The 15,077-nt window shown below is 46.0% G+C and overlaps 1 protein-coding gene across 2 annotated transcripts in view; it reads right to left on the bottom strand.

Moving 5' to 3' along the window:
• ELAPOR2 (endosome-lysosome associated apoptosis and autophagy regulator family member 2) overlaps positions 1 to 14,050 on the bottom strand; it is a 101,375-nt gene extending 87,325 nt beyond the window's left edge. The window contains exon 1 of one of the 2 annotated variants that reach the window (XM_030480379.1): positions 13,689 to 14,050. In XM_030480379.1, coding sequence (XP_030336239.1) covers positions 13,689 to 13,817 — 129 coding nt within the window. In that variant the 5' untranslated portion in view covers positions 13,818 to 14,050. The remainder of the gene's footprint in view (positions 1 to 13,688) is intronic. The other variant, XM_030480380.1, reaches the window with a different exon arrangement.
• Positions 14,051 to 15,077: the final 1,027 nt, after the last annotated feature.

The raw sequence follows: 15,077 nt of genomic DNA, 5'->3' as shown, positions 1-15,077 counted from the left end.
GACCTTTCTTGATCAGATGCAAGGCAAGATGATAAATGTGGGTCCTTCTTTATATTCTCAAAGTAAAGGACACAAGAAAATCCTCACTTTGAGTGCTCCTGAGGTGTGTAGAGTCAATGAAGTAGAACTACATTAGATATAAAACAGCTGGGTATGGTAAAATAATTTACCTCAGACCTGAGCTGGTAATTTCAGTGGGAAAAATATATTGATGTACTTGAGAAAAATGAGACAGATGGAGCAAATGTTAAGGTAAATATTATAGCACATTTATCTATGAGGCTTCTCCAATCTGAGTGAACCATTTAGTGCAACATAAACATTTTGGAGAATCTGCAAATGCATCCTACAGCCTGTGCATCTCCTTCCATATGGCCACTACAGTCACTGAGCTGTCACTCTGAACCAAGTTTAACTTCTGCAGTTGCAGTATCCACAGGAAAAATACATCTTCAAGGATTCAGTTCACAAACTACCACCAAACTGCCCATCTCATCCTCACAGGGCTCCCAGCGGGTTCGTCTGTAAGGCTCTGGGAAGATCTTAGAGCAGCTTTCCAGTACCTAAAGTGGGACTGCAATTAAGATGGAGAGGGACTTTTTACAAGGGCATGTAGGGACAGGACAAAGGGGAATGGCTTTAACCTGACAGAGGGGAGATTGAGACGAGATATTAGGAATAAATTCTTCCCTGTGAGGGTGCTGAGGCGCTGGCACAGGGTGCCCAGAGAAGCTGTGGCTGCCCCATCCCTGGCAGTGTTCAAGGCCAGGTTGGACACAGGGGCTTGGAGCAACCTGCTCTAGTGGAAGGTGTCCCTGCCCGTGGCAGGGGGTTGGAACTAGATGATCTCTAAGGTTCCTTCCAACCAACCCTATGTGCAGCAGTATAAAGGTAATAAAATTTTCCAAGTTGTCCACTTTAATCCAGTGAGGACCAGGACAACGGCCAGATTAAATCATCTGAGGAATCAACATGGCCTATTTCATTGCACTTCCTCGCCGGTAGTATAGTCCCACAGCAGCATCCTGTCCAATCTGCTACACGAATAAAATTTTTAGAGGCATATAAAAGGACATCATCAGTTAGTCTTTAAAAGTCTGCTGAATGTATTCAGAACAAAAGAAGAATTTTTACAAAAACCCACAAAAGACAGCATGAAGTGAGCACCAACCTGACTTACCATCTAAATATTTATAAAGAACACCAGTCAATGCATTTTTTAAAACACTGCACTTAATGAAAAATCTTCGGTCTACTGGAAATAGAAGGTTTAAATTCAATAATATATCTCAGTTATATCAGAGTATTGACTCTCTGTCATTCACAGAATTACTTAACTTTAATCCAGCATGGTATTTAAGCATGAACTTCATCTTAAATAAGGCATTAGTTTTCAAACTTCAGTGGAATTCTTCATGTGCTTAAAACCAGGCACATGCACGAGCGTTTTGCAGAGCTTATGCTCCTGCCCCGCTGCTGTTGGTTATCATTTCCATTAGGTGTGTGTTTTTCATGCAGCACAAAAACATGAGAAAAGGAACACTGTTATTAGAGGGAAGTCTGGGCTCATCTGATCTTGTATCGTTTTTCTGCCCTGTCACCTCCTCTACAATTTCCTACCAAATGCATTTGCTCCACATTTCCTTTTCTCTCTTGAAGGTGTTACTGAGCTGTTTGGCTCGCATGGGGCTGCAAAAAGCCCATCCCTCATTTCCTTATCACGATTGACCCAGGTCTGTGTGCTCTTGGTGTGCTCCTCACTCAAGCCATGGGGATGGATGAGTCTGAGCTCAGCTTTTCCCTTTCAGACTTTGACTTCTTTGGAGGCTGAGTTTTAAGTACGGCCACAGAGAGATACAGTGAAATAAACTTCAATGTGAAAGGGAATACAAAATCTCCTCTACCAATACATATAGTCCCCAAAAGAAGAGGGATAAGTGCTACAGGTATTAGTCACTTCTGTATGCCTATCACACATAAGTGTCACTTGTACCACGATAAAAGTGATTTGCACTAGAACTTGAACTCACATAATTTCCTCAAGACAGGATTTCTTGAGGAAGGTCTCATCGACCAAGGTGTTCACATCGACAGTAAACGTTTTTATAGCCAGAACATTAACTGTTACATTACATATACTATTACAAAATAAGGACTCTCATAATGAAGAGCAGGTGTGCTTCTTTCCCCGAGCCTAATTAACCACTGGGGGGAAGTAAAAATAGGAGTGTTTTTCTTGACTTTTGGCTTTGCCAAAGCTGTATTTACTTATATGAAGATCATGACCAGACTCTGCTTCTAACAAACACAAATTTAACTCAGGAGTCTTCTTCTGTGAGGAAAAAAGATTGCAAAACCAGAACCCACCAGACTGCAGAAAGACTGTGAACTCTTTCCTTCTCCCATTAGTTGCATTTCGGTGTGTGCTTTGCTGCCAGTATCATGCAGCATTTTATTTGTTTGCTGACCAGATGGCTGAATATTTTCAAACAGGGAAAAAAAAGCATCCCATAGCAAGCAAAACCTCTTTTTTTACAATTTTTAGCTGAATCTTAATTGATACTCAACTTTGGGAATGCCACATGGTTTTATGAATATTCCATTTTGGGGGGGAAATAAAGGCAAAAGAGAGACTGATGACACCTGTAACATCAGACGGAGGTCATGTACAGGAGGTTTAGCTCAGGAACTTCTGCCTGACTTGCAATCACTTGCCCCAGGATAGGACCATGCCCTTTGTAAGTGTTTAACTGCATTACGTGTCTGAAATAACCCTGTTCATTGAATGAAGGAAGATCTTAAATCACAGCCTGACAGGAAAAATATGTAACCATATATTCTTATGAGGAAGCCTCATCCTATATTGCCCTCTTGGGTTGCCTCCAAGCCCAGAGTCCATTTCAACTGCAAGAATAACTAAGAAATAAAATCAAGGATAAGCTAGCAGCCCAAGGCAGCCTGAGCTAAGCAAATGATGGAGAAAACACATCTTGGATTTAACTTGGCCACCGGCTGCATTCAGCTTCTAGACTCTTCCCTGCATTCACGCTGCTGACTCTAACTAAAATGATCTCCAGTAGCAGGGTCTAGCCCAGCCTGGCTCAGTGCACATTCCCAAAGTCCATATTTACCCACAGGGCTAAGGCAGCTTTTGAGGCAGATACAAATCCAAATGTGTTAGCATTTCTAGCAGCGAGATAGAGCTACAAGCTTCCCTCTCACATAGAGGCAAGGCTGGGTTGAGGTATGAGCTTGGGGGTGACAGCAGTAGGCAGAGCTCTGGCTGCAGCATCATTAAACCCTCTTCAAGGGGCAAGGTAACATGTTATTGCAATGGCTGTATTGGTCAAATCAGCCAGCAGTGACCCACAGGGTGGGAGGAAAGGCAGGACAAGGAAAGGCAGACACAGCTCCTGAGATGTCCCTTGCTATTCATGGCTCCTGTGAGACACGATCCAGTCTACAACATGAAGAAAGAACTGCACTCCTTGCTGGTTTTCCTGCCCAGGTAATGCAGTTAGCCTGTAATCATGCACATTGTAAGTAATCATAAACTGAAAACCCGCCTTCTTGCACTGGGAAATTAAATCCAAATACAAGGTTTAGCACATTTGACAAACAGTTGCCATAAATTACAAACTGATCATTATATGCAAGCTTACACATTAGGTTTAATCCTGCATATATCATAGACAGAAAGTTACACTGGCATGAGCTTGATGTTAATTACTCCCTGGATAGGAAGGGACTCTGCTGTGTGATAACACGCCTTTGGTAGGAAGCTGTTACAAGGCAAAACAATAAAACTCTTTACTCACAAATAGCTCTCCAGCACTAAGGACCAAGGCTGTGCTCCTGCTGTGCTTCCATTTTAATTCAGCAGTTCAGAGGCAAAGATTTAGGTCCCTTCTCCAGTGTAACTAGGTCATTGCGGAGCCCTAGCTCCATCACTGCAGTGTCCCAGCCTTATCAAAACACCTTCACCCCTGCAGCTTACCAACCGCTGCAAAACAACCGTGTAGCTTGTGTTAACAGCTAGTGTAATTCAGTTACAACAGGGATTTATTCCATTGATGGGGCCAGATTAATTTTACTTTAGGTAGTTACAAGTTGAGCATCTACCTGACATAAGCCCAAGTCCCTCTGCAGTCAGTGGTAGAAAATAGGAAGAAGAATCACACCACCCTTTCAGGGTGAGAAAAATTAGGGTAACTGTCTTGACAACTAGACATTTAGGTCAGACTAGATGCCTAGCTTGTACAGCTAAAAGAAAGGTAAGCCCTCTTCATGGTGTGAGATGCTGGTTCTGTCCAGTGCTCAGCTAATTCCACAGCACCAGGATCTCATGCTTGGACTATGCATGGATCACTGGAGCATTCTATTCACACTGTTCTTCTGCTGTCTTGAAGAGTGATGAGGGTGCTACATTGCCCTCCTAACACGGTATTCAAGTAACTGTACCCAGTTATAGTCATTGCATGGCAAGGCTGCCTCCACTCATCTCTATTGTGCAGCTGGAGGACGACTGTAGGAGTTCATCCACAACATCTATTGCAATGTCCCTTCCTGTGCTGGGCAAATTCATGCCAGGGAGCCCACTAACAAACCTGGGGGTGATCTGGACAGTTTGAGGACCACAGCTCTTTGGGCCTGTCATGTTTAGTAGGCTAAAGACTGCCTATGACAGCAGGATATCACCCCAACAATTTATTTTGATTTCCAACATGTGTGGTACACAGTGAGGTGCCACTTGGTCTCCTCATCAGCCTATTTACAGTGGAAGTGCAAGAGTTGAATAATGGCAAAGTTTGTTAATCAAATTGTACTTTCAGTAACAGTCACAAAAAGCATCCCAAAACCTTGAGTCAGGCACCACTGCTTCTACCCCATCAAATCCATACAAATTATTTAAATACCACACGACTTTAAAACACTCTGCAACTTAGTTCCAGTTCATTTAACTTTCCAGATTTTCACTTTTCAGTGTTTACATTTTCCACCCCTTCTCTGCAATATTTCCCCCATCCCTTTTCCAATGAAAGCCGTGATTCTTGCATAACCACCCGATGAGGCTTTAAGGAAATCTTTTCCCTTGTTTAGCAAAGCAGGTCAAGAGATTAGCAGGTCAGTATTGCAACGGGCAATGCTGCAAACCAACTTCTTTTTCTTTTCTTATTTAAAGGCTGGAACTAAAAAAGCAATGACTCCTCGAAAAAGCCAGCAAACATTTCAGCAGGGTTAGCTTTAAGTGCAGTTAAAAATACTGCAATGCAAAAAGATAGGGAATTGATTCTTTTTTACATTATGGTTCCTTTTAGGTAGGGTGAATGGGAATCTAATCATCGATCACAGCTATTTCAGTAGCAGTGCAGGGCTCAGTGCTGAGCTATTTGTGATACCTGGTCTGTGCATCCCTAAAAGGATGCTGTGACACTAAGAGGACATGTTGCTTTGGTGCAGGATTGAGCAACACCTCTGGATGCCCTGTCTGTGCAGAGGCTAACACAGAGCACAGTGGGCTTCCAGTCAAAAGAAGAATAATTCAGAGCCCTTGTGAGTCCTATATTCAGCATCAAAACCAGGCATTAATCAGAGTCACCCTGTCTGGTCTTCTAGAAGAGGAGACAGTTGGCCTGGGTTCAGCTGTTACTTGAGCAGCTCTAGGGGAGACAGCCATTACTTTACTAACCAGGACACTTGACATGCATCACCAGGCAGGACAGGCTGCTCATCAGGCAGGTGCTTGCCAAGAAAGGTGTGGTATGAAGAGGTGAATCGTTTCTCCACTCCAGTTCTACTGAGCAGCCTCCCCACAGCATCCCGGAGACGCACATCAGCTCACATTCCCTCCATGCAAGCATAAATCCTGCTGTGAGGAGTCTGGTTAGGGGCTCTCTTTCCTTCCTTTCAAGAGAAGTCTGAATTTTTTGGATGAAAAAAGACCAAACAAAAGAGAGAAGAAAAGAACTGTCTTGGGAAATCTTTCCTTTTCTTCATTTGCTTTAAGGAACCGCGGAGCTGGAGATGAAAAGCAGCTAAGCAGAAACAAGCAGCATTTGATCAGCGCTGTTGACCCGCCAGCAGGAGGGAGCCATAGATATAAAAGCCTTGTAAAAAAATCAGAAATCATCCATTTCTGACGTGCGTCTCCCAAAAGACACGGCACCTCCCCTGCGTGTGTATAACACATGGCTGGCCTGCGTGGAGACCTTGCTTTGAGAAACTTCAGAGAGTAAGTACAAAACCAGAAGGATTTCACATGCCACAAGAAAAGCTATGGGAGATTAACACTTTAAGAGTCAACAGCTGAGGTCTGAATCACCTTTACCCCTGAGTTTGCTGCTAGAAGCCTCCAACTCGGTGCATTTTAGTTTTCTGGGACAGTGTGATCAATTTAGACACTGATTTCTCTACTGTTACATGCACACTGTACTTTATCAAGCCAGCAGCAATTATGTTAATGGCATCTTCAGGTTTTGCCCTCCCCATCTCCTTTCCTCCTCTAGCTTGGTTATCTATCTGATGCATTTCAATTTTCTGACCATATTCATCACATCAGAAGCACGTTCAGGTCAGTTCTAACCTCAGAGGGAAAGGTCACCCTTTCCCCAAAGCAGGGCTTTTTCATCAAATTGGATTATGAGATTAGCATTGTAACACACATTGGTAACTATTATATAGAAAATAGCTCTTTTGGCTGTGTCTCCCCAGTAACTAGAAGAGGGCCAGGGATCTGCCCAGTGTCGTGGACTGGCTCACCCTGTTTAGGTGAATCTCTTCTCCTGATGCTCCTGTACTCAGTAGGATGGGCATATCCTTTTAACCAATCCCAAACACCCACAGCCACTTTCCTGTGGATCATCACTGCAAAATACTTGAACCTCTAAGGTGGAACAAAATCTAAACAACTGAAAATTGAGCTTCCCAGCCTTTTCACCACTGGACAATACAGCTCCTATCATTTTCTGTAGGTACTTTCCTGTAATCTTCAAGTATCACCACAAACCATCTGTGTTATGTGTTGTATTTCTTGACCATAGAACACTAACAGATAAGAGAGGTTAATGCTATACCACAAGGGAAAATGGGATGAGTGATTTGCTCTCTCTTTGTAGCAGTAAAAATTCTCTGTCAGACGAATTTTCTAGTTGGGAATAACCCATCATCTGGGATGTTTTTTTTTTCCATTGAAAAGGTATCTTACCACCGCAAACACCTTTCCCTGCAGAGACAGTGCTGGCACCTCTAAAACCAAAGCACAGACCTCCACAACAGAGCAGCAACCCAGTTCTTTCACACCTTCAACACACACATCTCTGGTTTTCTTCTTCCTACACCAGGAAATACAAGCCTTTTGCCATTATCTCAGTGTAAATCCAGGCTAGCTCTATCCAACCAAAATGCTATGCTCTAGGAATAAAATAAGAGGGACCAGCCTTGTGCCTGGTGGGTTCCAAAGCCTCCTGCACTACTTCTAGCCCCCCAGAGACTAAACACCGAGCGTTCTCTGCCACTCACCCAGCTGAACACTCGCCATTTTCCTCTTTCTGTTTCTTTTCTCTTCCCTTTTACCCCTGGCAGGTTAGTTTTCAGGTGAATCAGTGTTTGCTCTGACTCAGCACAGTGAGAGGATCATCAGCACCAACACAGAGGAGCCAGCAGCTCAGCTGCACGTGTCATCTTAGATCACCCCAAATCAGCTATGAGCCCATGTCCCAAGTGCGCAGCGATTACTGTCTGGCACTATTTATCAAAGTGAGTATCACAATGCTCCTGAAACAAGGTCATTATTAGATTTAGCTAATGTTTTGTAATTGAAAGGGGTTTGTATGGGTTTTCTAAAAGGCAGTTGTCAAAAAAAAAAAGGGGTCTTTAAATATTCTTCTTCAAAACCAGAGATCATCTCTTTCAAAAGACTGAAAACCAAAATGTTTCCTCTACCAGCAGCCAAAACCTAAACAGATATTAGGATCCAGAATATGAACTAAAATATTACTAAGGAGAAGTGGGAGGGACACTCTTTTCCAAGGAAGTGTCAGAGTTAGGAAAGACACAGCCATGCTGGACACCAGCACAGGACCTTCACAGTAAAGGCCACTAGATAAACCTTGGCAATGTCTGGGAGACATGTGGGACCTGTTCCCAAACACTGTTTCTTTCCTATCTCAAGCACGAAGGGTTCAAGGCTGCTTTTCTCATTACCAGCCCTCATCTGTTCTCCACTTTTTAAATTGTTTTCCAACTTAACTGTTGCTTACCACTTCCTTCAGCAGGCAAGGACAGCAACTGACATGTATGACACAGGGGAAGCCTGCTCTGATAGCATCTCCCATTGCCCACAGAGAAAGTCCCGATAACCCCTGGCTCTGCCCCAAGCCCGTTCCAGTCTGCGGGAGCCCTGCCAACATCTTCATAAGGACAAGACTCACAGGGCAAGGGTTTCCCTTCAAGTGATTCCAGCAGTTCTGACCCAGCCATCAGCTGGCATAAAGCAATGCACAGCACTGCTGAAGCTTTGCCAACCAGCACCCCAAAGGAGGCAGCTGATAACCTCAATCACTGTGTTCACCCATCCCGGCACCCAGTTCGCTGATGGTCCCCGCGGGCACCATGCGTGGATGCATCAGGAAACCCAACAGAGCTCCTGTCCTCGCTCAACCTCTTTAAATCCACTTAAACTTTGAGGAACAAACTGAAAAAAAAAAAGAAAATAAAATCACGGGCTTCTATATAAATGATAAATACTCATCCTGAATGATCAAGCGGTGTTTGATGGCGGAAGAAATGCAATCTTGTGTTGGTTTAATGTCTACTACTCTTTTGAGTTTATGGTCTGTTACAGCAGTTTCTGCCATGCCCAGTTTTCCTACTCTTGAATCATTACGACCATGGCTCACTTTCCATTTTTTATACCAGCATCTGTCTTCTTTCTCCAGTTTCAAGTTCTGACACCTCACCAGTTCCTCCTGTGCTTCCCCCCTATGTGCTGTGGTGGCGATGCTTTCTGTGTCCCCGCATCTGCCTTCTCACCTTTTATGTATCTGTTTCCGCTCCATCGACTTCATTGTCAGCAGTTTTACGGCATGGTTTTGGCTCCTCTTTCCTTATCTTTATGACTTTCCATCACCGTGGCAAATGGAAGTTGTACAATTTCTCTTTTCACCTCAAAGGCACAAGTCTGCATAGCGAGAGGTGATAAAAATAATATGATCTGTCTAGGAATCTTTACACAGCCTCTTCTGCTGTGAGAACAGCCTCTATGAACTGTTCGTAAATTAAGAGTCTAAGATGTTTCAGGGTGTTTAGAAACCAGGGAATATAACACTGGATCATGCCAGCAGCTGGTATAGATAGTTCCTGCTCCATTGCCAAAATAGCCAGTGCAGATGTTTCAGAGAAAGGATACCAACAAGGGACAGCAAGGGAACTGACTCAGGGAATTCCTTCCTAAATGTTTAGCAATGAGCTAATCCCTTCAGAGATTGTAAGGCCAACAGAGACTAAATGAATCCCAGAGATCAAGACGTCCCATAGAGTTACATGAAAATAAAAAAGTATTAGCTTTTAAAAGAGTAATAACATTGTGCTTTCCAAGTGCACAGAAAGCCTTTTTCTTTCTACCTTATCTTGAAGATTTGCATTTCAACGATTTTCCCTGCCCTGCATTAATGCATGTTCTTCTTTCTCTTCCTCCTTTACTCTTTTCTTACCTAGACAGCACAACACTCTGCTGTGATCCCTGTATGCAATTAGCCAGTTAAACAACAAACATTCACAGTTCCTGAGTACCAGTGATAACACTCTTACATGTTCTGTTCTTTTTCGGCTTTCATTATCTGTCCAACTCACTTCACCAGGAGCACATGGGCTGTCTCTACAGAGCCATCCACAATGACCCCAACCCTTCTCCCAAGCAGGTAGAGTTCACTTACAACAGAAGAGGGGTTCAGATGCTCAGATTCCTTCCAGCAGACATCCCTGCTACTCCTGCCATGTACATTTGGTGCCAGGCACGCTGACTTAGATAACATCTTTCCAAGACTGACACATATCTCCTCTCCATCCTTCACATTCAATGACAGAACTTCACCTCACTTCCCAGGCTGCTCCGCTTAGTACCTAGTATCTTGATTTAATATACTAATATACTTGAAATATTTCACATTTAACTTAGATACACCTCATTTTAACCTTTCCTTATCATGAAAATTGACATTATTTCAACATACTTAGTCCACTGCACTTGACCTAGTTTCAATTTCATGCTTCCTCTCCCTCCTTAAAGACTTCTTTGCCTTTGTCTTGCAAGTGATTTGTCCAAATAAATTCCTTCTAGTGTCTTTATCATTTCCAGTATTTCAGCAGACTAGTACAAAAATACTTTCCCTTACAGAAGGCATTTAACATTACCTTTTCTATTCACTTTATAATTCTATATTTGGTTTGCCTGCCTAGTGAAATGACAGGTAAATCATCCAATGTAGCAGAATCACATTTATTATCTGTGTCAAAAGCATATGTGTTTGCTCTTAATCTGCACAGTAACTGAGACTCAGGGCATATGAACGAAAACACTTTTGCCAACAGCTCATATACTCCGTATCTCTCTTTGCAAACAATTTGGTTGAATGGGAAGTAAGAGAAGAGTCACGAGTTGCTCAGCATTGTTAGGTTTCTTTATGGTTGCAGGAACAACAGAGGGAAGGAATGATGAAATGAAGAAAAGATCCATTTAGGCTGAGTATCAGTTGCAACGTCCTAAAAGCAAAATCTGTTCAGATTTGGGCAAGTCTCTAAGGGGAAGCCAAAGAAGATGCATTCACTTGGAAAGTTCAGAAAAAGCACCAAACACTGAAAAATAAGATGTAACAAAGATGCTCCCTGAAGAGGCAAGGGATGGCCATAAATATCAGTTCCAATATAATAGCTGAATGTGTATTTAATGCCAGTGAAAACCATGGGTGTTGTCAACTCCACTTAAAGTCATATTTTATGCAGCACATGAAACATGTGCATTAGTATCCCATCCATCATTGACATAAGCAGAAAGAGTTCACCAAGCAGTTATTCTTCTGCCACCGTCCTAATTTGAGTTATCAAGTCACCGGAAGCAAAGGATACAGCAGTGGGTCTCCCTAGATTCTTCACCCCAGAGGTACCCTGGGCATCCAAGCTGAGCCTGCCTCCATCTCTTGGGGATGCACCTAACCCCCCTTCACACTAGCTGCTGGCATCAGAGAGCTAAGGGAAAGCTCGTGATGTGCATGGTCATCACAGCCCGGATGGAACACTGCTATTCCAGAAGCTTATGGCTATATCAATTTACTCCAAATCTCACAGGAACATTCATTCAAGCTGCTTGTACATTTGTTCTGCGGCACAAACACAGCTTTCCTAAATCTAGTGTGCTGAACTACTACAGTCGCTGACGAAAGGAGCCAATGACAAAAAGGTTTCTGGAAAGTGACATTGCTATGCATTATTATTTTTACTATGTATGTAATCAGAGCACCATGGAGCCTCAGGCGTAGCCAGAGATCCCACTGCTCCAAATGCTGTACCAGCACAGAAAACTCACAAACTGGCAGCCGTCCGTAGTTCTCCTAACAGTGAGGAAACAGCAAAACAAGCTGTCAAGGAAGGGAGGAGAAAAAAGTGCAGCTAAAGGACAGATCCCCTATAGATTCAAAATGAACTCTCTGCCAGTCCATTAAGCCTTGTGCTTCTCAAGCCTTTTGGGTACAAAACAATAAGACCTTTCCAAGCCTCCCAAGGACTGCAGTACCCTCTAACAGGCTGTGCTTTCTCATTGCGTGACTCCATCCCTGTCCGACTCTGCCCAAACCAGAGTCAATCACCATGGGAGCTGTCGTGATTTTAATGGCAATACACCCAGATGACTCAAATTAAGCTGAATTAGGGCAAATGGCAAAGTTTTGCACAGCCAGGTATTAGCCATGATTTACATGAACTATTAACTTCTGTTCGTCCCTTTTGCAAACCAGCTGATGCGATACCCTGGGTTTTTGCAAGCATTTTGTTTTCTTCTCCCTCCAGACATGTTTGCAATTATATTCCCCGGGACATACAGTTGCGTGGCTGCACACACACACCAGCACGAGTAACGTACAGCTTTTTAGCCATGTGACTGAGGGATGGTTCTGTCTCAAAGAGTATACAAGCGAAACTAAATCAGAACAACATTGTCCATCCTTCTGAACAGAAAGCAAAAGCACTCAGGTCCAAAAGGGGCACAGAAGTGGGGCTCAGGAGAGAATTTGCACACCGAAAGCTCAATACATGATGCTCAAAATACCAGCTTTACGCCTTTGGTACCTCCGCTGAGATTCAGCTTTCACCTTTAATCATCTGCAGAGGTTCATTTCTTTTAAGCAAAGCCTTCAGGATGAGATCAGCTGTGAAGGGCCTGTTTCCTTCACTGGCTGAAAAGGGAGATAGGTAATTCAAAGCAGGGGCTACATAAATTCCCCCGATGATTGATGCTTAGGAGAAACATGCCCAAACATATCCCACACGTCCCCCTACAGCAAGATTTCCCACACGAGACAGGCACTGAACTCTCCCACTGAGGCTCTGCTACTTGGAAGATAAAAAGTAGATTCAATAGGCAAAGAGGGAATATTCCCTGGGTCAGGAATGTCCTCTTCCACGACATGGGATCCTGCATCCCCAGCCAAGGAGGTCCCACACTGTAATAGCCCCCAAGCATGGATCAGAACCCTGTGCCAGCCAACCTGGCTGCAGTCACCCACCCCAATCCCGGATGAGAATATACAAGTTATTTCTTGCTAACCAGTGCAACTGCAGTAGGAGAGGTGAGGAAGCTCCGTTCCTGGAGCATCCTCACAGTGGTGGGATTAAAAGGGCTGACCACTGCCAACCCACTTACAGGTTTCTGCTTTCTAGAGCAGTGCCCTGGCCACCAAGACCTGTTTGGAAAGGGGGTACCCAGCTTCCACACCCCTGCACCTAGATTTAAAACACAGGAAAGACCCACTTGCTCTTTTAAAGCAGCAGAGAGGCTCTCCCTCCATGTAGGAATGGGGATGGAAACCCTGGAGCAGAGCTTCAGCCCTGGTCCCCTCCATCGGAGCTCCTTTTGGGCCACCCGGAGTCGGGCATCCCTGTCCCACTGGGCAGAGCAGTCCCTGCTCCCGGATCCCTGCTCCCTACGGCGTCGGGTCTTTGCAGCAGGAGAGAGGCAGAAAGTTTCTCTCCCCATGTCACACACATGGGGACACCCTGGGTTGGTAAGGGTTGGGGCGAGACAGCTTCACCTCCTCCATCATCCTTATTCTCCCCTTCGCACTGATTTAACACGGTATTTAGGGAAGCAGCGCGGCTCGCCGAGTACCGCTCGTTTGGAGGCGGCTCTGCTGTTTCCACGCACCGGAGGGAGCAGCGACAACGGGGGAGGGAGGAATTCGGCACCGACGGCTATAAAGGGGCCACTAAACGCGTGATGCGGGGTCTCGGCCGCCCCGCAGAGCCCCGACAGCACCACGGCGGAGGGTCCTTCCCCGTTGGACCTTCCCTCTGTCGTCCCATAAACAGCCCGCAAAGGAGTGGGGGGAACAACAACCAGCAATAACCCCCACTCGAGCCGGCGCATCCCACACACACCCCCTACGGATGGGGAAAACCCCGGAGGAGGAGGAAAATCTCACCTCTTCGCAGGGCGGCAGCTGCAGGGCGGCCGCTTGCCAGCCCAGCAGCCAGCAGCAGCACACCCAGGCGCTGCCCGGGTACCCCCGCTCCGCTCCGGCCCGCCGCATCCTCATCATCTTCATCCTCATCCTCACCGTCCGCCACGCACCTTCCGCCGGCCCGGGCGGGTATCACCGTCCCCTGCTCCTGCCCCGGCCGCGCCCGGCGGGTCGGGCTGCCCTGGCCCTATGCCCCGCCTGCACCCGGGCATAACCCCGGGGCTGGCTCCGACGGCAGCGGCCCCGCCGGCCGCCCGCTCCCGGCAGCCGGCACCGCCAAAGCCGGGAGGAGGGGCCGAGAGGAGGAGGAGGAGAAAGAGGAGGAAGGCAGCGCAGGCGCATGCTGCCGAGGCTCGTCCAGCCCCGGCGTGGCTAGCGGGAGCGCGGCAGCACCCCCAGGCTGCATGTCCCCAGCCCCAACGGTTGTGGGGCAGGAGCGACAGCGAGGGGTGAAATCCCGCAGCTCCCGTCGGTCTGACCTCCCGGCCCCGAAAGGCTCTAGAGGGATAAATCCCCCTGCCCTGGCCCTTCTGTGGGGTGCCCCATCCTTGTGCATGGCAGCGCCGGTGATGCGGGGTGCTTGCACCCATCTCCCTGCTCCTCCTGTGCCAAGGATGTCCCTGTCCGCCCCCGGTAAGGTGGGATGCTGCCATCTGGGATGTGTGTGGGATGTGAGGACCGCTCACCTCCTCGCCAGAGTATGACAGCGACACTCCTCCGAGGGATGGGAGAGCAGCTTGTTCATGGCCTGATCCAAATTAGTATTATCCCCAGAATTATGCAACTTCGCCCCCCCAGCGGTTGCCTTTCAGCCTGGATTTTACCTCCCCTTCCCCAGCAATGTCCAGCTACTTATTCCTAACGAAATGTTTTACTGCCACTGCCTCCCTGGCATCTCTGCCAGACCTGCTCACATCCCTGCTCCCTCCTGCCTCTTCCCTCCTTTCTGCCTCCTCTTATCTAATCAGCAAAACCCAGCACACAGTGCTTCTCACTGCCAGCACCCTGTGTTGCTGCCCCTTTTTGTGCTCCAATACATAGCCCTGTATTTTATCCTCCTAATATATTGAGTGACCTTTCTTTTTGCAATTTTACTGCAATGCCAGCTCACTGCGATCCAGGTTTGACTCAGCCTTTATTCACCTCTTGAAAAGAGATGAGCAGTATAAGGGTAGAGTCATCTCTTTGCCTGCGTCATGTAACCCCTCTCGCCATCCCTGGCTGGTGTCATCCCTGTGGCTGTATGCTAACACAAAAATGGTTTCATTTGCTCATTTTATGTCATTTGAGGACCTTGCTGGAGCAGATGGGAAGGGAGCTCTATGACACTCTGCTAACAGAGACTAACCT

The sequence above is a fragment of the Strigops habroptila genome, chromosome 3 (genome assembly GCF_004027225.2).
Source record: "Strigops habroptila isolate Jane chromosome 3, bStrHab1.2.pri, whole genome shotgun sequence".
In the NCBI taxonomy this organism is placed as follows: domain Eukaryota; kingdom Metazoa; phylum Chordata; class Aves; order Psittaciformes; family Psittacidae; genus Strigops; species Strigops habroptila.
The sequence above is the reverse complement of the archived record's forward strand: the minus strand, read 5'-3'. Positions and strand labels throughout refer to the sequence as shown.